Source organism: Penicillium waksmanii (genome assembly GCF_028829765.1).
Source record: "Penicillium waksmanii strain IBT 27052 chromosome Unknown utg000009l:1.0-4314994.0:1.0-4318279.0, whole genome shotgun sequence".
NCBI lineage: Eukaryota > Fungi > Ascomycota > Eurotiomycetes > Eurotiales > Aspergillaceae > Penicillium > Penicillium waksmanii.
The window spans coordinates 810352-832397 of NW_026643255.1; the positions used below are offsets into that span (position 1 = coordinate 810352).

The window sequence follows — 22046 nt, forward strand, 5'->3', positions numbered from 1 at the left end:
CGACTGTTCTCCATTTATAAGCACTAGCCAAGTCTTAGCGACGCTTGTCACCTGTTTCAGGGTCCAGTCTCGCATTCGTAGATAGTAGCCAGACTTCAGACTAAGACTAAGACTAAGACTTGACTTAGGGCTCCACTCAATCGCCCCGATTTGATGTCATCTTAAGTGCCTCTCCGGCCGGTGCCGCTTAACCTATCGGCAACTTTTTCTTTCAGGATACCTCAATTTCTCTAAGCCTCGAATTTTTCATTTCCATTTCATATACTTGCCATTTTTGGCTTCTTCATCTCTCTCCGTTCTCACCCACTTCCATCCAATGCGACCCGGATGCGCGCATTGCCATGGTGGAGGGAAGCACGGATTCACTGACCCCCGCGATGGCCGGAGATAACCCGCCACTGCGATCCTCGACATTGAGTAAGTTCCTATCTGGCCCGGTCGCTTTGTAAATGAAAATGCGATGTGATACTAGGAAGGGTGGTCCAATCGATCAATGGGCCAAATTTGCTAGTTCCCTCCATTCTCTCCTCCAGCGCGGTCGATTTTGGTTCTGGGAGCATGCGCGCTGATTATCACAGATTCGGCCATATCGGATATCGCGTCAGGATCCAGCAATAGCCAACAAGATGTACAACGCACATCGCGTCGTGTGCCACCTCCCGTCAGAAATCCCACCTCCCAAACGCTGCAGGAGACCCGCGCCGAAGCCAGCGCTATCGATCCGTTGTCCCAAGTAAGCGGCCCCCGAATATCCCACACGAGTACTCCGTGCACATAAGAAGATAAGAACTGCGAGAGACTGGGGTTGGTCGCATTGAAAATCCTAAATAGGAATACGAAGTGTGGCCCATACTGCCCATACTGCCCATACTGCCCATACTCAGCCGCATGGACTAGTATTGGGACTATGCAGATACTCTGCAGAAGCCATGGGTAAAACAAGCTGACATGCGGGTTGTAGCACATCATCCAGCGAACCAACACGCAAAAGTCAATTCCCCTAAGGCTCCTTGGCCGCGCATCCTCTGAGGCCGAAGCCGGTAGTTCGGATTACGGCCTGTCGGAACAAGGCGCAATACGGGGCGGAGGCGGAGGTCGGGGTGATGCGTCGCCAAACTCAAAGCCCAAAGAAAAGAAGTGAGTAAAGCTAAACCCTACTACGCTAAAGCCTACGCTGTGTGTGTCTCATGGTTGCGCCTGCGTGATCGTTCCTCCCGCGGGACTTTGGTGGCGGTCTCTCCGCGGGGCCCGGTTGACAATACAATTTTATTGCATTTGCTGACTTAAATTGCTTGTGTCCCCTTTTCGCGATGTCTAGAAAAGGTGTTTCTTTCCTAAGCCGCTTTATCGGTACAAAGAAAAAAGATCCGCTGCCAGACGCAGAAGATGAGAGCTCCGAACCCGAGCCTAGCCGCATGTCCATCGATACTTCTCATCCAATAGGATTCATCCCGCGACATCCTGCGCCGCCCAGGTATCTGCGAGTTCGTACGCATTACAAGAAAGACAAGGAGTTTGAAAGGGTCTTCCTGGCTCAGGAGCTTGCAGGCATCCCCGGCCAGCAGCGTGCCGCGGAACGCCGGATATCAACATCTACTTCTTCCCAGAATGGCGAACATACGGGTAGGGCTATATGGGCCCTGCAATTCTCAAAGGATGGCAAGTACCTAGCTGCCGCAGGTCAGGATAAAAAAGTCCGGCTATGGGCAGTCATATCAACCCCAGACGAGCGCGAAGCTGCGAACCATGACGATACCGAACAGCCCCGCAATGAGCAAGACCCGCCACGCCTGAAAGCACCCATGTTTCACCCCAAGCCGGCTCAGGTTTTTGAGGGACACACTGGTAGCATTTTAGACCTGAGTTGGAGTAAAGTAAGTCACGGAATGAACCCCAAAGGCGATATCCTCTGCTGACTTTTGGACTAGAACAACTTCGTTCTCTCTTCATCTATGGACAAGACCGTTCGACTGTGGCATGCAAGTCGACCCGAGTGTCTCTGTTGCTTCCAGCATAGTGACTTTGTCACTTCCATTCAATTCCACCCTCGGGATGATCGCTTTTTTCTCGCTGGCTCGCTCGACACTAAGCTCAGACTGTGGAGCATTCCTGACAAGAGTGTGGCCTTTGTAACGGCTGCACCCGACATGGTAACCGCGGTGGCATTCACGCCGGATGGTCGATACTCGATGGCTGGATGTCTGAACGGAACACTGAATATCTATGACACAGAAGGCTTGAAGCTTTCCGGACAGATCCATGTTCGATCTGCGCGGGGAAAGAATTCCAAAGGCCACAAAATTACAGGGATTGATACAATGATCAGTCCACCGGGCGACCCCAAAGGCGACATCAAACTGTTGGTAACGAGCAATGACTCTCGAATCCGACTCTATGATTTCCGAGATCGAGTCTTAGAGGCCAAATTCCGTGGAAATGAGAACAGCTGCAGCCAGATTCGAGCAACCTTTACAGAAGACAACAAACACGTCATCTGTGGAAGTGAGGATCGCCGTGCCTATGTTTGGCCGATTGGGACCGTAGAACGTGACACGGACAAGCGTGCTTGCGAGATATTCGAGACACAGTCTGCCATTGTGACGGTAGCCGTGACCGCTCCAACCGCGACAAAGCAGGTGCTGGCTCTGTCTGAGGACCCAATCTACGATATCTGCAACCCCCCGCCCGTCGCACTTATGAGCCCTGATGAATCTCCCGAAGCGCCAAAGCAGGAAAGCTCAGGAAATGAATCTGGGAGCAAGCATATCCGGACCGGATCTGCGCCGCGACTATCGATTGTTAGCAAAATGGCGCATGACTCGCCGTCATACCTTGCTCGATCAAAGCATCCTGATGGCAACATTATCGTGATGGCCGATTACTCCGGTAAGATCCAGGTACTCCGACAGGACTGCGCCTATGACAAACGACGATTTGAAAACTGGAAAGCCAACTCAACAATCTCACGACGGATTATGAGACGGTCGAATTCAGCACGTCATAGTGTGGCATCTTCAAACGGCAAGGAGTCAACCCACAAGACGCCGTCTGAGCGGATTGTCTCCTGGCGCAACTCTGTTATCCGCCATGGGCGCACGAGCACAGAAGGTTCACGTTCCGGCCTTAGAACCCGCAGTCCATCGCCCCACCATCACCGAGCCGCGGCGTTTCGTCTCACCTCATCACGCCCGTCAAGTATGGGCCCTCACGAATCCCTTTCAGCAGCCGCCACGTCCCCACCGTCATCCCCACGTCCATCTGGTGCTCATACGAGACAACCAATCGAGAAGAGATCCGGCCTGAACGGGCATGGCCCTGTCGTTGGCTCAGATCTGCGAGCGCTACCGTCTTCGTCGGCCGGAATCATAGCCAGTGGCAAGGGAAATGACAATCCGCTCTGGCTCCAAGGCGATCATAGCTATGCGTACTGGAACAAGATAACACATGATGCGATGGCGATGCGGTCTCGGAAGTCAAAAGACTTGCTGAGCCCCAACTCGATCCGATCCGATGAACGCAAGCTGAGCACGACCAGCAGCATACTCAGCAGCGATTACGCCTCGTCGACTAGTGAAAAAGATGAAGATAATCTCAAATGCGACCACTGCCGTGGTTCAAACTTCCGTGGAGTCAAGGACCGGGACGGTAAGCAGAAGCTGATATGCGTTCAATGCAACCGGTCTGTTCCTTGAGCTTCAAATCTGTATTAGTTAAGTTATGAATAATTCCGTTCACGTTTAATGGTTTGATATTTTGCGGAGGGGTTGGGGATTCTTTGGACATATTTGCTTACATATCAGCGTGCTTTCACTTATTTGGGGTCATTTGCACAAAAATAATTCGCTGTGTTGTTGGGCCGAGTAGTATCTGGGCTTCAATGGTGGAGCTTTGGTTTCTTACCAGCGTGTATGATAGTTATGAGAAGGACATGTTACGAAATTGAAGACACGGAAAAAAATGAAAGTAGAAAAGAATGAGAATGAATACTTTATGACAATAATATTTCCCCTTTTTCTGCAATCATGTATGGATAAGAAGAAAATGCGAGTGATTTATCACAGACTCCCTGATCTGATCTGATCTAGTACTTTGGTGCGGAGTCGATGCCAAGACTGGAAAAAGTCCGGCGCTGATACCTGCGGCCTTTCCACCCCGGATCTCCTCTCAACCACCACCTTTCCCCCAACATCTTTCATTTCGGTAGCAGTTTCCGTTCCGTTCCACAGGAAACACCCCCCCCTCAAACGACAGATCCATCCATTTATACCGAATCTCCCCAAAATCCCCTACAATTGCGCAGTCTCGATCTGAACAGCGCAGCAAAAGCGAGACCGGCTCTCGCCCACCACAATGACCTACCTTGAGACCTCCCAGGCCTACCTGGAGCAATCGGCCCAGCTTCTAGAGGCATACCCTGAGACGGTAAGACCAAGCCCATCGAACTCAGCCAGAACCGGCGACAATCAAGTTGCCCGCATAAAGCTCGCAATGAACAACATCACACCTTCCCACGCCCCACCCTAACCTAACCTAACCCTCATATATTCGAACCCAACCCGCCTCATGCCAAAGACGCTGCAAATATAAATTTTCACTAACAAAGAATCCAGACCCGCATAACAACAAAATACAACTTCCCCACAGAACGCCCCGCACAAGTCCTCAAACGCACAAAATCACAAGCCAAATCCAACAAGCCCGCCTCAGCCTCCACAGAACCCCCCCGCCGCACCCATCGCCTCCCTTACGCTGAAAACCTACAACCCCGAATCCGGAATCACCATTCAATACCGCACGAACAAGCTTCAAGAAGTCGGGCGCTTGATGACAGGTCTGGGAAAGCTGGCTGCGGGCGCGGACGTTGCTAGCCTTGGACTTTCAGCGCCGGCCGGGGCTGATATTGAGATGACGGATGCGCCGGAGGAGGGGGCTAGTTCTGCGCCTGTGCCGGCGGCTACGAAGGGTCAGGCGCAAGGTGGGAAGGGGAAGAAGAAGAAGGGTGGTAAGAAGTGATGACGATTATTATGCATGATGGGATAGTATGAAGCCGGATAGGGCTTTAGATTATGCCTGCAGATAGATTATGTCGAATCTGTCAGATCTTTATCTTTTTAGACATAATGACATGTTGCAATTATGAACTGGCTGGGCTATGTACAGAGAGAAGTATTATTTAGGATCCATTTGAGATGCCGAGCGATCTATGCCCAATGCGATAATTTATTAAACAGTGAAAAACTACTACCAGAGACTACTGGTACGATGCTGTTGCAGGAGATACACATAAAGAAGTGATTCGAACGTTTTAGATACACATATCCACCATCCATCCCATATTAGACATTGCGGGGAAGTCTAGGACAGACCAAGAAGAGAGAAGAGAGAAAGAGAATAAACGCCATGCCGATGCGTAACCTTGGGAAGAAATCCCGTCAATCAAGAACGAAAATAGAAAGTAGCGTCAAATCGTGTGGAAAAAAACACCACGGGACAAGCCCATAGCGTGAGGGTATAAAACAAAACGGGGAGAGGGGGAGATGAAAAATCAACGGTGGACATCGTTTAGAAGTCCTCGTCAAAGTTCAGGCCATCGCTGGCAGTGGTCTGCTCGCCATCGGCGTTGGTCTCCTTCTTGGTGGATGCCATGACACCGGCCTTTTGGTAGTCACCGACACGCTTCTCGAAGAAGTTGGTCTTGCCAGCCAGGGAAATGGACTCCATGAAGTCGAAGGGGTTGGCGGAGTTGTAGTACTTCTGGTTTCCGAGAGCGAGCAGGAGACGGTCAGCGACGAACTCAATGTATTGGCACATCAGCTTGGCGTTCATGCCGAGCAGACCACAAGGGAGAGCATCAGTCAGGAACTCTTGCTCGATGCCGACGGCCTCAACGATGATGTCCTCGACAACCTTCTTCTCGGGACGGTTGTTCAGGTGAGAGAACAGGAGGCAGGCGAAGTCAGTGTGGAGGCCCTCATCGCGGGAGATCAGCTCGTTGGAGAAGGTCAGACCGGGCATCAGACCACGCTTCTTGAGCCAAAAAATAGAGGCGAAGGAGCCGGAGAAGAAGATACCCTCGACAGCGGCAAAGGCAACCAGACGGGAGGCGAAAGTGGTCTCACGGTCATTGATCCAGCGGATGGCCCAGTCAGCCTTCTTCTTGATGCAGGGGATAGTCTCGATAGCATCGAAGAGGTAGGTGCGTTGCTTGGGCTCCTTGATGTAGGTATCAATGAGGAGGGAGTAGGTCTCGGAGTGGATGTTCTCCATCATGATTTGGAAACCGTAGAAGCAGCGAGCCTCGGTGACCTGGACCTCAGCGCTGAAACGCTCGACAAGGTTCTCGTTGACAATGCCGTCAGAGGCAGCGAAGAAAGCAAGAACGTGAGAAACGAAGTAGCGCTCGTCATCATTCAGGCGGTTGTGCCAGTCGTGGAGATCCTTGGAGAGATCGATCTCCTCAGCAGTCCAGAAAGAGGCCTCGGCCTTCTTGTACATTTGCCAGATCTATAGAAAAAGACGCGTTATCAGCCATGTGTTTCTGGGGCGGGGGTGGTGCAGAATGCTTTCACGTCCGAACCACTTTACGCGTGGACGCGTCGGCGACGTGACTTACCTCGTGGTACTTAATGGGGAACATAACGAAGCGGTTGGGGTTCTCCTGCAGGAGGGGCTCAGTGGCCTCAAGCTCCTTCCAAGTAGGAGCAGCCTTGGTAACCTCGAGGGGCTTCTCGGCGATCTTGTCGGTGGTGGCGGCGTCGACGGGCTTGAAGTTCTCCTTGCCGACGGACTCGAAGTCGAGCTTCTTGATAGGGGAGTCGCTCATCTTGAGGTTCTCGAGGGAGGAAGCAGCCTAAGAAAGGACGCGAGTTAGTGAAAATGGTTATCTTGAGACGCGTCTTGTCGCGAGAGGCGAGAGTCGTGACATCACGTACCTGCTTCGAAGGGGTGAGTTGGGCGGCCATTGAGACTTGTGTTTAAATGTGAATGAAGGTGAGAGATAAAACAGATGCAGGTCAAACACAGGAATGGTCAAAGTCTGAGGAATGGAGGGGAAGAGAGTGAGGTGCAAGCTGGGAGGGAAAAGATCGGTTAAGTAGTTTGGCGACGTGAATCTTTTAGCGTGACTTAGCCCGTCACGTCGCACGTGACCGCGCGCCGCGGGAAGCAAGGCAAGTCGCGTCCAGGGAAGGAACGATGGAATATGGGGCAAATGGCCAAATGGGGCAAACTCACACCACTTCCTTTCCAGTAACTTCCGACGCTAGGGCAAGTCGATCCATGGCCGTGCCGGCGGTAGCCCCCTCGACGCTGCATATTACAGAGGTTCGCTGCCTGTTCCTGTTCCATTCTTGATGGTCCCTAGATTTCATCTGCCAATTGAACTCTCCATGCGGATCTATGGTATCTACACACTACAATATTCAAACAATATTCAAATAAACACATGTTTTGAGGAATTATGGAGCCAAGACCTCAGGATTCTCGCAAACAACATGGCCCCAGCGACGCGTCTCATCAAGTTTTTCAGCTCAACGTAATATGTGCCTCGGGCTCCACCTTGGCTGAATCACGATCAGATAAGCCCAGGCAGACGATCACCACGCGCTTGACCGACGCGACACCGGATATACGGAGCAGGGATCCATCAACTGAGACTAATGTACGGAGTAAACCAGAAGGAAGCTCCTGCTAGCTGCCTGATCACTGGCCAGCCCAAGATCCATATAACCCCAGTCAGCCCCTTGAGCTATGTATACATAATCTGGAGCGATCATCCGAAGGGGGCTATTGATGTACATGCTTACAATTATTAGATACGGCGTAAGTCAGCTGTACAAATATCTAACTCTCCCAATTCCAGCTGTCACTTGAAATGTCAATATGCAAATGCACTGTTAATCCTCCGATCCAGGCCACAGATCCCAAGCTCTACATAGAAAGAATGAAGGAGCGTTCACCCAATACAGAAACTTCGTGCAGTGGAGTCGATAAAATCTCGCGCGTCGGGCAATGTGCCGATGCACCCAGCTCGCGTGGAGCTGGGGCGCGTACGGAGTGTGGGTATGTACTCGTACCTGCAGCTCCATTGCTTGCTGGGGAAACAACATTGACAAGGGTTTCAGCCTAGCTCTGCACCAATCCGTGTTTGATCCCTTCCGCCTCGGCGTGAACGCGTCTCCACCTGCCAACGCGATGCTCTAGCAACCCTGCATATGCGGTGAACTTTCGGTCTGCATTGACCATCATTCGCGCCCCAAACAGTGGCAATTCAGCCTTTTAATTTGGCGGCTCTCGGCCGCCTCCCCCCTCGGAACTTGCCCTTCCGTTCTGGCGTATTTTGAATTGGATTTCCGACGCGCGGAGCTGCACGCGACTTGGCCTCTGGATTTCGCGACCCTGCCTATCCATATAGCTTGGCAGCTAGCTCCGATTTTCCTTGATTTTTCAAACGGCAACTATTTTAGTCCGCAGTAGTCCTCCAATTGCAAACGCGGGGTGCAAATCCTTCCAGGCCTTGGAACATGACGCGTTTTGGCTGCAACAGCAGAGAGCCGGATATTGGCGTGAATCGGTAGCATTTGCGCCCAAATCACAAGTTCGTCAACTCTGTTCCTTCCATGTACGAATTGAATTTCAATCAATCTTCTGCGTATAGAATAGGGTGCAATTTTGGAAATTTATCATAACTTTACTACTGGCACAGCTGCAAAGCATGTATGAGATCACGATTCTCACAGCATATAAGTAAGATGATACCAGTTAAGAGAGCCCTGCTCCCTCTCTTTCGCAATATCAACATCCCTGAAGCAACCAATGCCAGCTACGGCGAGCCATTTTAGGGCTATTTTGAAGTGCAGCATTGGGGACGTAAAGTGGCATTGAGTCCTCCCAGAGAGAGTCCGTCAATACTTGCTTGTTTGAACCATCTGCATCCATGACCACCACCTGACCATATGGCTGGAAAGTTTGATCGTATAGAGCGCACTCATACTGGAAGCCAAACATGCCAGTGGAATACGCAATGCGGCCGTCGTGCGTCCATACTGCATGAGCATCGTTTGCACCGCTACTAGTCAGAACCTTGATGTCGGTGCCATCGGACCGCATAGTGCAAACGTCGTAGTTGGTATCGCTGACTTTGCGGGTGAACACAATGCGCTCGCCATCGGGAGAGAAGAAAGGCAGGTTATCCCATTCGGTAGTTAGGACGGAGATCTTTCGCGTCTCTAGATCCAGCATGCGTAGACCGAGCTGCGACTTATCACCCTGGGTGGAGTTATAACCCCACACCCGGAAGACGATCTTCTTGCCGTCATGCGAGAAACTGGGGAACCCGGAGTTTATAATGCTGCTGTTCGCACTGAGAGTGGTGGTGCTTTCGGTAAGAACTTCATAGTATGACCCATTGGCTGTAGCGCGCACCAACCAGCCGCCACTCTCAGCGCGAGTTTGGAACCAGAAACCAACGCCAAAGGTAAGCCATTTCCCATCGGGAGACCATGAAGGCTGGAAGGCTCCAGCCAGACCTTGTGAGACTTCTGCTGTCTCGAGGAAATCAGTTGTCATGTCGTTAAAGACTAGGTGCTCGTTGGTTCCGTTGGCATTCATTGACACGATGGAGGAGTTTCCGAGTTGCTTTTCAGTCATGGCAAACATGTTCTGATTGGATAGTTGAGGGAAAACATCTGTGAAGCGGTATTCCCATTCTGGATCCCAGCTGTAGAGCTTCTTGTCCATGGGGCGGATGTCCCATTCGGTCTTTTCATAAATAACCTTCTTTCCGTCGGGGGACCATGACGGAGAACGCACTGTGGCGCTGGAAGTGTTGAAGAAGCTACCACCGGTAGTGTAAAAGCCCTCCTTGCCGGTAGCTTTGGTGAAGTAGGCAATATTGTCACTGGAGAGGTATTGAGGAAAGATCTTGACACCGGCTCCCTGTACTTCAACGCGACGAGATCCTGTCTCAAAGTCCACGGAAATAATTGTCGAATTGGCCGAGTCGATTGATTCGGGACGATGGGAGTTCCAAGTGTTCTCTCGTGTCATCTCATAGAAAATAATTCGTTTGCCATCGGGCGACCACTTGGGTGAGCCCTGGGACCAACCGCTCCTGGAGGCGACTTGTCGGAAATCAGAGCCGTTGGGTCGGATGGCATAGATCGAGAGTTCTTGAGTATGTTCCCAGCCGCTCACGCCCATGAAGACGGGATCACCGTGTCCATACCAACCCGAGTTTCGATCCGAGGAGAAAGCAATCCATTCGCCATCTGGTGACCAAGAAGGACGGAAATACCCATCTGGTAGAGAATTGTTGGCCGTAGTCGAAGCAGTATCGGTGAGGTTCCACTTCTTGCCACTATCGATTTCCATCACCCAGATATTGGCCTTGTATCCATTCGCCGTTGATACATAAGAAACGTATTTTCCGTTCGGCGACATGACAACTGAGTCTTCGATTGACGAGGTTGCAACCAGTTCCTCGAGATCAGAGCCATTGGTTCGAACTCGATAAATATCCGAATTGCCGTCTCCGTTGCGCTCGCTGGTGAAAGTAACCCATTCTCCATCCGGGGAGAAATCGGCGTGATATTCGAAGACGGGGTTGGAGAGAAGGGGGCGTTCATTCGTGCCATCGATGTTTGAAATGTATAACTTAGATGTTCCCGGCGCAATGCGGTTCATATAGAAAACGCCCTTTTTGTCCGATGTGGGTATATCACGGGCTACATGAGGATGCGGTGGAGGTGCTTGTCTCTTGTCGATACCCAACTGTGCGGCATATGGGCACAGAGCCAAAGCTGGCGTCAAGGTGAAGCACAGTAGGGCGGAGGCCCCATAAAGAAGACGCATGGCGGGTAGGGCTTAGGCAAAAGAAGACGCTGAAACTCGACGCCAAGGTCAATGGCTCGCCTTGAGCGGCACCAGACATGTCTTATACAGAAGATTATTGCTCGTTCTAGAAAATCTTTATCCGGCATGATCGATCATTTCTCCTTCCGGTTGGTGACAGTTAATTTCCATTCTGCAAGAGAGAGGATTCTGCCCTAACATGCAACACACTTTGCCCATCCTAGCATCTCAGGCCGAGAAAGTGGGAATGTTTCGGAGACTTGGCAAGTGCCAAGAACCAAAACCTTTTATCTCATCTGATAGAGGGCATGGTGAAGGAGCAATTCTTAAAAGCGTGGCTTTGTATGGCTGTGCCAAGCTGGTAGAACGTTGTGATCTTCAAGGAAATGGCCGATTGGGGCAGATTAGACCGTAAGCGAATGCTCGGAGTCGGATTTAATGAGCCAAGACCTCTTAACGTGGGGCAGGTCGTTATGAAACATTTCTTCAGGCCTGTGTCTTGCGTAAATCAAGTCTTGATCGAAATCATAATTACGCGAGTAGTTGAGGTTACATCGAATGAGGTTTCTTCGATATGAAATCGGTAGATGTATTGGATGATTCTCCAAAGGCTGCAAAGTGGACGGCTATGAGGCATGAAGATTCAATTTCATGGTTACCTCAGGGCACATATGATTATCTTATCTGATGCTTGCGGGGCCACCGAGCGGAAATTGACAGCTGCTTGAATGGCCCCATTGGCTTCCTTCTCGGTGGAGCAGAGTGAAATTCCATCGTCTGGACTGGCTATTTTACCCAAAGACCTTGCTGAAAATAGACAAAACTAGGCAGCTTGGAGCAAAAGTAGTAGGTTTTGTGGCTGATACGATCAGCTTTGGTGTCGAAGACTAACAGATGGATCGATCTCGAAAATGACCTTGGAATAAGAATCTGACTTTATCATTCTCAGTGTGATAACTCTTCCGACTATAACGCATGCTATATCTTGCAAGATATACACGATTGTAAATAAGTTAATGAAAGGCAGAAAAATCGAACTAATCCGAATACATCCATCTTCACCATGGAGGTAATGGAGGTAATTGTCATCCTTGGAACATCATATGCCTTCTCAAACCCCTCGCCTACGTTTCGGGAACTGGGTTAAAAAAATTTCTCGTCCCTTGTTTCGGAATGCCAGTATCAGACTTCAAACATGTAGTTATTTGCTTACAGCTGTGTTCAGGATGACACCTTCAACACCGATGGACCAGCTTAGAAAAAACCAAAGGGCTCAGTAATATAGGTATCTCTTGTACGCGCTATACTGTTTTATACATATAGCCCTGGCTTATAGTATATGAGTAGAGCAATATGGTAGAGCCCTGGCAGGGCATTCATGTGTTTTACCCAAGATTTTCACCTTCCTCTCTCTTAGCCTTTGGTAAAATCACGAGACCCAGAACAATATTGATTCTCAAAAGCCATTTTAGCCTATTACATCTGTTTTAAAAGCTGCTCTCTGGTAGCTGCTCCGAACCCTTTGAGTAGTAAAAAGAAGATACCAGCGATGGAACAAAAATTACTGGCTTGATAAGTAGTGCCAGACTAGTAGGCACTGGAGCCACTCGGCTGGGTTTATACCTAAATAGAACTTGAATGAAAGACCCCTATAGTGTGACTCTCGATAATACAATGAGACCATCTTTAGAATTTCCGTATGTAGTAAATGAAGACTGTATTAACATCAACGATTTGTCTCCCTATATACAGATGTAATTTTCGGCTGAACAAATCCCAAAAAAACAAACGCCCAACTCTATGGTCAAACCCGGTATCACAAAAGGCCTTGACGCCGCAGCTGAATGCTAGGCGGCATATATAGAAAGACATGATGGCAATGCTGCGAAGATTCTAGACTAAATGAGACGAAAATGTATATAGTGAATCTATCCAAACACTCTATTCCTTATATTTTTTCGCGGAGGGAATCAGAGAGGAATCGGTCCTCGGCCCGACGCATCAGCTTGTTTGTCTGCTCAGCCAGACTCAGAGTGATGATCTGGAAGTTTAAAGTCAGCGCTTCCATATTAAGGTGCGTTAAGTGTGTGCAAACTTACAGTATGGGGTAAGATACGGGCCAAATGGGCGAAGAACCCCTTGTAAATTGCCAACATGCCCTCTGTACGGATGGTCTTGTACAGACAGTCAAACACACCTTGGTATAGGTTACCAGTCTGGTTGTACATGCGAGCCATGATGGTGTCTAAAAGATGATTTGTCAGTCGGTCAACTTCGCCTCCAATTAATGAGCGATACATACCAGGCGGATGCATGACGCAGCAGACAACAAAACCGGATGCCGCGCTACTGGCTAAATGAAGGGCGGGCCCCTCTTCAATACCCAAATGCTTGCTGAGGCGACGCTTGGCAAAGAAGTATGTGGGAAGCTGAACCGAACTGCCAAAGCTCGTACGGATCATCGCAGCCCCAACACCGCGATATATACCCTTGATACCCTCACCGCGGTAAATCTTGCTGAGGCCGTCGATGGAGTTCTTATAGTTATGCTGTGTACCGACGGGAAGGAAAGGTGAATAGGATTGGAGACGGGTCTTCACTAAAAAGAATGGTGAGCCGGCAGCAGCACCGATGACACCGGAGGCAGCGCCGGCAAAGACGTTGGCACCGAGTGACTGGACCGTGGGGTCGTTGTAGAAAACAGAGGTGACGTTGGAACGAATGGGCTCGTAGAATCCCAGACGGCAGCCGTTGAGCAAGACCTGGTAGACGTACTACAAGTTCATTTTGAATCAGCATGATCCCGGGCAGAAATTGAATTTCAAGGTCGTGGGGCGACATACCGCAGATCCGATACCCCGGAACAGGCCCTTGGGGCCCTCATTCTGCAGGATAGTCTTGATACCATGTAAGACACCATTGTACTTCTTCGCCGCATCGCCCTTCGCCTGCAGTTCACCCTGCAATTGTAGTCTGCCATGGAGTTAGTGCCATGCGACACACCAATGCGCCTAAATTCCGTGCTTACCGGATCTTGACGGTCTCGAAACTGTGGGTGACAGTCACAGCACCGCACGCTGCAATACCTCCGGCAAGGAATGAGCTATTCGAATGAGAGAATGGTTAGTGAAGGCATTCACTTCCAATATATATATGAAACAAGGGTCATACCCGATTGTGGTAGACATTGCGACTGGTTCGGATCGTTCACGCCGGCACTTGATGATGGAGTTTGTTGGAGATCGGAGGGAGATCGGAGTAGAGTGGAGTGGAGTGGCGACAATGCCAGGGATCGAGGCGGTCCCTCGAGGTCAAAAAGAGGCCAAATGAAGGGAATGCCCGTGCTGCTCAAGAGCGGATGGCTTCGTAAAGTCTCGAGGGTGACGATGTAATTGTTCTGCGAGTCGTAAGTAAGATGATCGGGGCCGAGGGCGGCAATGACCGACTAAAAGCTTACATACGGCTAATGCTGGCCGAATCTGACAGAATCCCGCGGGCGGTGATTGGCCAATAATGGGGGACTTTCAACCTTCCCATCGGTATCAGCTCCGGTACTCGGGGGCGGTGAAGCGGAGCATAGTTCATCCGAAACAAACGCGAAAAAAAGGGAAGGCGCGTGGGGGGGAGCTGATTCCCCGAAAGAGGAAGGGACGAGGGTGATTGATTGTGCTTGCGATTGTGATTGCGATTTGGACTGGCGGGCGCTACCTTAAGGTCCCCTCAGAATTGTTTGCTCTCCTCAATACCAGGGTTTTTTTTCCCTTGCCTCACTTCTCCTAAGGCTTCTTTCTTCTTACTTTCCACATTCCCACACCTACACTCCTCACCCTCACCCTCACCCTCGGTCACACTCACACTCGCCATGGCAGACAGCCAGCAGCACACCCCGGTGCCCCAGACCTCGACGGGAGCTGCCCCCCCAATTTCAGAAGCTTCCAGACATCATTCGCAGTCACAGGCCTTGCAAGGTGAGCTTGAATCTGATGAGTCCATATCTTCATCGACCAACAGACTAACTCTCAACTCCAGTGCTTCCGGAACTCGAAACCAGAATCCTCCAACTTCGTGACGTCGTTAGATTTTAACGACCAGGGTGAGCATATGGTCGCCGCCTGCGATGATGAAACCATTCAGATATTCGACGTGAAGGAAGGAAAATCCACCAAAACGGTTCCTAGCAAGAAATACGGTGTTCATCTAGCCAGATTCACCCACCATCCCCGTCAAGTTTTACATGCGAGTACCAAGGTCGACCGTACGTTTCTGATAGAAATCAAACAAGCAAATCCAAAACTATGTGGTCGCTGACAACGAGGTAGACTCATTGCGATTGCTCGACCTTCACAATGAAGGGTACATTCGCTATTTCTCCGGCCATACAGACAAAGTGACTTGCCTAGCCATGTCCCCAGGCAGTGATTCCTTCATTTCTTGCTCCAAGGATGATACTGTGACTCTCTGGGATATTGGTTCGCGCAACCCCCAGGGAAAGCTTAAGCTCGCGACCCCATACCTCGTGGCATTCGACCCATCTGCCTCCGTCATCGCAATCGCCTCGCAATCCACTTCATCCGTCCTTCTCTATGATTTCCGCAATTTTGATAAGCCTCCATTCGCCACATTTGACCTCACTCCCTATGAGGAGACATACACCCCCTCAACTAGAGGTCGTGCCTGGACTCGGCTAGAGTTCTCCAACGATGGAAAATACTTGATGGTCGGCACAGATTACCACGGGCACTTCGTGCTAGATGCATTTGACGGTTCCATCAAGGCATTTCTGACAGGAAAGGGCGGTTCGCCGGGTCGTGCTGCCCCAATTTCTTCAACTGGAAAGCCACTAGGGCAAGGTGACGCATGCTTCACCCCGGATGGTCGATATGTGCTTGGCGGCAATGGAGACCAGCAAGATGTACTTGTCTGGGATTTGCAGCAGGAGCGAGAATCTAATGGCATGCTTTTTCCTATGGTCAAACTGCCCCACCGAAACAGGACAGCCCTCATCGAACATAACCCACGCTACAACATGATTGCTACCGCTGATAAGGAGACTTTCTTCTGGCAGCCAGATGACCCCGCTAAACCGTCAGAGAAGTAAATTGTGATGGACCAGCTCAATGAATAAGAGGGCCTTTGATTTCAGTCATGATAGTGAAAGTGATCTATGATTCCAAAATCTAACCACATCCCTCCATCCATCTGTTTCGTGCACATACCCACCAACATTTAGCACCCGTTGAGTATCTCCAAGCTATCATTTGCGGCCTTTATCTTTCCCCACCAAACTGCGAGCAGTATCGCAAATCCAAACCTGGGGACCTTCGACATCATCCTCATCCACCTGCCTGCTATTCTCAATCGTGACCTCGATCTGTTTATCGATCGTCCGATTACTAGAAATTGTTGTCAGGCTAGCTGCCCATCCATACATGAACACGCTATGATTTATATCCGACAAGACTTGCGCGACTTCGTCGGATACTGGGGGAAGCTTTCCCTCAGCTTTTGCTGCCTCGATCGCTGGTTGCGCATCGACTATCCTAATAGGTAGTGCCCAATCCGCCGGAACCTGCCAGTCAGACAAGCTCTGGAATTTTCGAATAAGTGACTCGCGATCAAGCCGATCGTTTGGAGCATTTCCCAATACGAGGTACATTCGTTCTTTCTCCGTTGCTGTGCCAATAGTCTCAACGATCTCGCACATTCGCTTTGCGGCTTCCTTGGTGCAAAGAAGCTCACGGGCACCCATCGCTGGCCAAAGCTCTGTTGGAAGGAGTGGTTGTTCCTTCTCGACCTCGATCTGCCGCACGATGGCTTTATGAAAACTTGGCAAGATGACGATGTCTTTTACGTGGGATAGATCGGACACTATGGCGAGTAGCAGGGTGCAGTCGATATTCACGGCCGTGGTGAAGTTTCTGAACGGCTGGGGAAGGAGAGAACTGAGCTTTTCCTGGCTGGCATTCGCAGAAATGCTGTCCTGGCACTCCACCTTAATTCCATAGCTCCGCATTTCCTTCAGAACATCGTCGATTTCAGGAACATTTCCCTCCTCAATTTTTGGTAGAACAATGCGTAGCCGAGGATGTCTGTACCTCACTCGTGTAGCATCGGCCGCTTTCCTTAGATCGCGTGCCAGTTTAATGAGCTCCAGCTCATCATCATCCGAGTCTTCTCCCGAGTCCTCTCCATCGAAGTTGCGTAGGACAGTTCTCTTCGGCGACCCCTCACCGTCTTCATCAGAGAATGTATCAGAATCACTATCTCTCTCCCAGCCTTTCTTCGCCATGTCAAAAAGCAGTCGGCTCTCCGAGATAGTTGAAACCTTCACCCACGATTCGCCGTCATCCGCCACAATATCAACAAACACACTCTTGCGCTTATCTTTATTGGGCTGCTTGTTCTTCTCCCACGACCCATCCCCCTTCTGCGCCTTCTTCTCTTCAAGCGGCCACGCCTTCCGGTCCCAGTAAAACCGCTTCCCCAGCGCAAAAAGCCCGGCACAGGACCCGCGAGCTATGCTCCACACGGCCTGGTAGAAAGGCAAATTGGACGAGCGCAATGCGTGCAAAAATCGCATCTCGGTATCAGGATCCCGCTGGCCTCTATCAGGTCCATTAGAAGCTTCCATCTGCTCTTCCAGTCTTTGCAGCATCTTGAATTCCGAATTCACATTTGATCGGAACTGGCGCAGCTCCACGATTTGTGGATTGCGGAGGGTGCTGTTGAGCATGGATTGAAACTCGTCTATTTCTCCAAGAAGATCGACGCATTGTTGGCGTAGCTCTTTAGAGGCTTGTGCGCTTGTCTGTTGGGAGTCGCGTGTCTCGTTATGAGATAGTGGGGGGTCGACGTCGGGCGTCATTGTGGAAAGTGAGGAGGTTGAGAGCGCAAGAAGTGTCGATGGATTTGATTTGAATTTTCCAGTATCTGCGACTACACGAAAGCCGATTGCTTTGTGAAAGCAAAGTGTCGTACCTCTCCAACCTTGGAAAGTTCTCCGTCTCGCTCAATTACTGGCGATGGAATATGTTGGCTGTTGTTTTGGTTGAGCGGGGTGTCGCCTCTATATTTTCAATTGTTTGACCTGGACAAACCCTTGGAGCAGGTTCAATTGAGGCCCGTAAGGTCAAAAACTTGGTTCAAGCTCTGGATATAGAAAAGCCTCCAGATTCTCGGGTTATGCGTTTGTTCGAGTGGATTTTTAAACTTGAAAAGCAATGGCGGGGCCCTCGCTGTGGCTTTCGGAGATGACTCAAGTTGATTGGGGCCGTCTTCCACCGGGTTCGGCCAGAGACTTTTTTTTAGGAATTCTGCCTTCGTTTGATTAAGTACTGAAAGTCTACTTGCCTAAGGTTGGTTTCGAATTTTCTCTAATAATGATGTTTGTATGCTTAGTGAATTCGGCGAATTTCATAACAAATGAGGTGCCAGCTAGTATTCTGAGTATATCCAGGAAGTAAGATACTACAAAAAGAGAAACCTAATTTAACCGGATAATCACCAACAAAATAATGGAGACAGAAAAAAACAAAACAAAAGCCAACGCCGTAAGATGCCTGTGATCATCAAGCCAATTTGCAGACGGAACTAGAGGTGTCGCGCTGCTAACAGAAATACATCATTCCCCAATTAGAAGGGCACATTGTTAGGCACGCCAGAGGAGCCAGATTTTTATCATTGTCTTAGTGGGTGAGACGTTGTCTCTCGCCAGAGCTACGAGGAGACTCGTCATCAGACCACTTGTCCCCATCTTCCTCGCCCACCGCGAAGATCGTCTCGTCCTCAAGGGACTCGCGTTGTCGGGGTGCCGAAGACACGGGTTTAGGGGGGATGGGAGATAGATCGCGGTGACCACCGGCAGCCGAGCTACCTGGATACTCGGGAGGTGCATCAAAAGCGTCCTCTTCGTCAAGACCGCTTCCGAATGAGCGGATCTCAAATCCATCATCATCTTGCGCAAGCTGTAGATATGATTAGCATGGGTTTCATTGTTACAATCGTCTTTGGGAAAGGCATATTTACCTCATCACTCATTGCGAATCGTCGGTTGTTGGCAGTTGGACGCCACAGGTAAGCCACGAAAGCAATATCGAACAGATATACGATGTTGAGCCATCCATCGAGCACAAACCACCGCGCCTTCCAATGTTCTGGCACAAAGCTGGCATCACTGTGGCCAGCCATGGCAAAGGAATTAAGGAAGAAGAAGCCAAAGATGACGATGATGCTACCAAGAATACACCACCAGAGTCTCTTGTACATCATTGCCTTGACTTTTTGCTTTCTGTCGATAAGATCCTTCATCGTAGCATTGAGAGAATTCAGCGTCCAGACATAGAAGGCAGTCAAAGTACCCGCCAGAGGGAGGACAATAAGAAGCACCAATGGACCTGCACTGTCTGGAGTGATCGACAGAGTGGCAATTGAGTAGACAAGGGCGAAGATGAAGTGAGCGATAGCCAAGATGCGCACATAGACCATCGTTTTACCCAGTGAAGGCTTGACGACACCGTAGCCCATGCAGACAATGAGTAGAAGGAAGAATGAAAAGGCGTTTCGAGCGGCATTGAGAATTGCGACAATAACCATCAATGCCTTTCCCATGGCATTCAATCCGTGTCGATTCTGATAGTCTGGAGAGAAGTTAGCTTGAGTAACTGCGGCACACGTTTACATGTGCATCATACCATAGAAGCCCCAAGTCATAAGCTGCTCGACAATCAAGAAAACGACTATAGCTGTGATATAGTTTTGAACGGGCACTATAAAATGGTTAGCGATGTATATGATTTCAGAACAGCCAACTTACAGATGTCAAAGCGGTTTTGCACGTAGAGGAATGCCCAGAAACTGGTAGAAGATTAGTCTCTCCGTTTTCAAAGTGGACCGGGACGTGAACAGTCAATACTTACACGCCAATAACAGCGTAAACGATTGTCATAGCTCCGTAGAAAGGAAGCTTGGCGATTTGGGCAGCGGGGAGCTCGCCATATGCATTGCGGAACTCAACCACCGAGTAATAGTCCTCATCGGAGTAGGCGTAGGTGCTAACACAGTAGAAACCGGTCTTTTTGACAGGGTACTTGATAGGTTCCGGGTCGTTGAGATGAACTGCCTTGGAAAGGATGGGATTTTTGGAGACATCAGTGGCGTTTTTGGTGAGAATAAATGCCCCGATATCTTCCTTCGAGCAGAGTCCTGCATCGACGCTTCCTTGTTCACAAATAGTGTCCTTTGTCTGTCGTCCATCTGTTAGCCTTGAGACGGTACCAGGCTGCAGTTTGTATGCATGGGTACACCTACGTCGGAGTCGCCAGACCGGTACTCCCCAATCAATTCCTCGTCGTTCCATTCAAAGATCACCAAGCTGGCAAGAGGATCGCCTTCCTCAGTTTGCGCCTTGGAAAACTTGACCAGGATAAAGGGGTCCACATTCCCTCCCCAAGCCTTCCGACTGTACATCCCTGAGCATCGTTGTCGGTGCGCCTCGTCGGATTTCTAAAGATGGATTCCATTAGCGTTGTGCAATAGTCTACCAGGCCCGACCCGACGCGCGATGGCTTACCAGTTCGACCTCATTCGCAAGTACCGAGCTGGCTAATAAGGCCGTTAGGCCGAGAGTTTGGAGCCAGCCCTTCATCACGATCGTGGATCAGGGGTAATAAAGGCTCCAGTAGATTGTGAAGGAATCGCCTTTGAAAACCACGCGGCATGTAATGGCGAAAAAGGCGCAAGGAGAAAGTTCGCGCGGATCCACGATAGCTCGACCGGAATCGTCGAGCTCAACTTGCGTGGCCTTCCCAGTTCAGACCGGGGAACCCGGGGCATTACTAAGCGGGCGGTACAACCATTGCGGGATGCCGACCTTTTTTTCTCTCTACCATGTTGAGGATCCCCGCTTCGAACCAAACACGCGAAAATGCCTGCTAAAGAGCTTTCTCGTCCTTGCATGGACTGCAAGGATGCAGAGACTGTCTTTACGGTTCGAAAGAGGCAGCTGTGCAGGTATGTAATGACCAAAGGTATAGTTGGCAGACCCCCACTAACCTTCAACTAGTGATTGCTACAAGCACTTCATCGCATTCAAAGTGCACAGACGAATGGAAATATATCGACCCGGCAAAACTCAAGAAGTTCGACCCAAAATACTCCTCCCATTATCCCTCGGTGTTTCCTCCTCCGTTCTATTGAGCATTGTCGAAGCCCAAATTCAACATCAACTCGCCAAGCCCTATGGCAAGGTATTCTTCGACCTGCATGTCCTTGTGATCGACCCCTCGTCAATCAATCCTTCAAGCGCTTCCATCGACGGCAACTATAAAGCTTTACTGGAGACATTTCAATCGCCCGCCCATACCAGGCTCTCAATCCACGACATATTTGATTATGTTCCAGATATGAAAGAAATCATTCACGAATATGCGGGGTCTCAATTTGCAGATGACAGTTCGCTGTCTAATGAGGATCGCCTGTCTGCTTTCCGTGCTTCGATATCCACAGCAACTTCCGCAGCTGACCTGGACTATGTTTTGCTGACACGACTCGTTGCTGCGGTTGCGCAGAAACACGGCTGCCAGTCTGTCTTCTGGGGCGATTCGGACAGCCGTCTTGCGGCAAGAGCACTTGCAGGAGTTTCAAAGGGTCGTGGAGCCTCGATGACTTGGCAGGTGTCTGATGGCATGTCTCCGTGGGGTGTGCGGTTCGAGTTTCCGTTACGAGACTTGTATAAAACCGAGCTCCTTCAGTACGCGAGTGTGTGTCCAGAACTTTCTGATATCGTGATTCCTGACGTACCGTTATCAGACAATGTTCTTACCAAGAACTTGTCCATTGATGAATTGATGATACGATACGTCCAAAACCAGGGTGCAAAGTATCCCGGCATCATGTCGAACGTTGCAAGAACAGCCAACAAACTCGAATCTTCCTGTCTTGAAGGTGGTGCATCATGTGCCCTGTGTGGTGGCCCACGGGGAAATGTCAAGGGCAACACAGGCGTCACGGCCACTACTCAATCTGGTGATTCGGAAGGCTCTCGATTTTGCTACGGATGTATGAGGTCACGTCCCGATCTCAAATGCTAAATTAAATTATTATGGAAACGCAGGAGAGATAAATAAAGAGGTCGGTCCCCCGGTCGGCGTCATGCGATAAACGAAGAAAATGGCTTGCAGATTGCACGATCGAAAAAA

General features: G+C 50.1%; 9 protein-coding genes across 9 annotated transcripts; 4 read left to right on the forward strand and 5 right to left on the reverse strand.

Moving 5' to 3' along the window:
• Positions 1-1310: 1310 nt before the first annotated feature.
• N7481_010663 (uncharacterized protein) lies at positions 1311-3692 on the forward strand (the record flags this gene model as incomplete). Its single annotated transcript, XM_057269882.1, has 2 exons — positions 1311-1874; positions 2013-3692. 2 exons carry the CDS (start codon positions 1311-1313, stop codon positions 3690-3692), a joined length of 2244 nt encoding a protein of 747 aa, XP_057117056.1.
• A 658-nt stretch (positions 3693-4350) lies between these two features.
• N7481_010664 (SRP9/SRP21 family protein) lies at positions 4351-5013 on the forward strand (the record flags this gene model as incomplete). Its single annotated transcript, XM_057269883.1, has 2 exons — positions 4351-4422; positions 4645-5013. 2 exons carry the CDS (start codon positions 4351-4353, stop codon positions 5011-5013), a joined length of 441 nt encoding a protein of 146 aa, XP_057117057.1.
• A 549-nt stretch (positions 5014-5562) lies between these two features.
• Positions 5563-6962, reverse strand: N7481_010665 (ribonucleotide-diphosphate reductase subunit RNR2; the record flags this gene model as incomplete). The annotated part of the gene is made up of 3 exons (XM_057269884.1): positions 5563-6504; positions 6614-6850; positions 6933-6962. 3 exons carry the CDS (start codon positions 6960-6962, stop codon positions 5563-5565), a joined length of 1209 nt encoding a protein of 402 aa, XP_057117058.1.
• A 1831-nt stretch (positions 6963-8793) lies between these two features.
• On the reverse strand, positions 8794-10851 carry N7481_010666 (uncharacterized protein; the record flags this gene model as incomplete). Its single annotated transcript, XM_057269885.1, has 1 exon — positions 8794-10851. One exon carries the CDS (start codon positions 10849-10851, stop codon positions 8794-8796), a length of 2058 nt encoding a protein of 685 aa, XP_057117059.1.
• Positions 10852-12799: 1948 nt separating this feature from the next.
• Positions 12800-14039, reverse strand: N7481_010667 (putative mitochondrial oxaloacetate transporter (Oac); the record flags this gene model as incomplete). Its single annotated transcript, XM_057269886.1, has 6 exons — positions 12800-12892; positions 12951-13096; positions 13154-13625; positions 13695-13824; positions 13880-13954; positions 14023-14039. The coding sequence occupies 6 exons, from the start codon at positions 14037-14039 to the stop codon at positions 12800-12802; spliced, it is 933 nt and encodes a 310-aa protein (XP_057117060.1).
• A 674-nt stretch (positions 14040-14713) lies between these two features.
• Positions 14714-15949, forward strand: N7481_010668 (WD-repeat containing protein SWD2; the record flags this gene model as incomplete). The annotated part of the gene is made up of 3 exons (XM_057269887.1): positions 14714-14740; positions 14881-15106; positions 15171-15949. 3 exons carry the CDS (start codon positions 14714-14716, stop codon positions 15947-15949), a joined length of 1032 nt encoding a protein of 343 aa, XP_057117061.1.
• A 156-nt stretch (positions 15950-16105) lies between these two features.
• On the reverse strand, positions 16106-17716 carry N7481_010669 (uncharacterized protein; the record flags this gene model as incomplete). Its single annotated transcript, XM_057269888.1, has 1 exon — positions 16106-17716. One exon carries the CDS (start codon positions 17714-17716, stop codon positions 16106-16108), a length of 1611 nt encoding a protein of 536 aa, XP_057117062.1.
• An 820-nt stretch (positions 17717-18536) lies between these two features.
• N7481_010670 (uncharacterized protein) lies at positions 18537-20494 on the reverse strand (the record flags this gene model as incomplete). The annotated part of the gene is made up of 7 exons (XM_057269889.1): positions 18537-18815; positions 18877-19487; positions 19542-19616; positions 19664-19704; positions 19767-20128; positions 20158-20352; positions 20420-20494. 7 exons carry the CDS (start codon positions 20492-20494, stop codon positions 18537-18539), a joined length of 1638 nt encoding a protein of 545 aa, XP_057117063.1.
• Positions 20495-20773: 279 nt separating this feature from the next.
• N7481_010671 (uncharacterized protein) lies at positions 20774-21938 on the forward strand (the record flags this gene model as incomplete). The annotated part of the gene is made up of 2 exons (XM_057269890.1): positions 20774-20859; positions 20912-21938. The coding sequence occupies 2 exons, from the start codon at positions 20774-20776 to the stop codon at positions 21936-21938; spliced, it is 1113 nt and encodes a 370-aa protein (XP_057117064.1).
• Between the last annotated feature and the right edge of the window lie 108 nt (positions 21939-22046).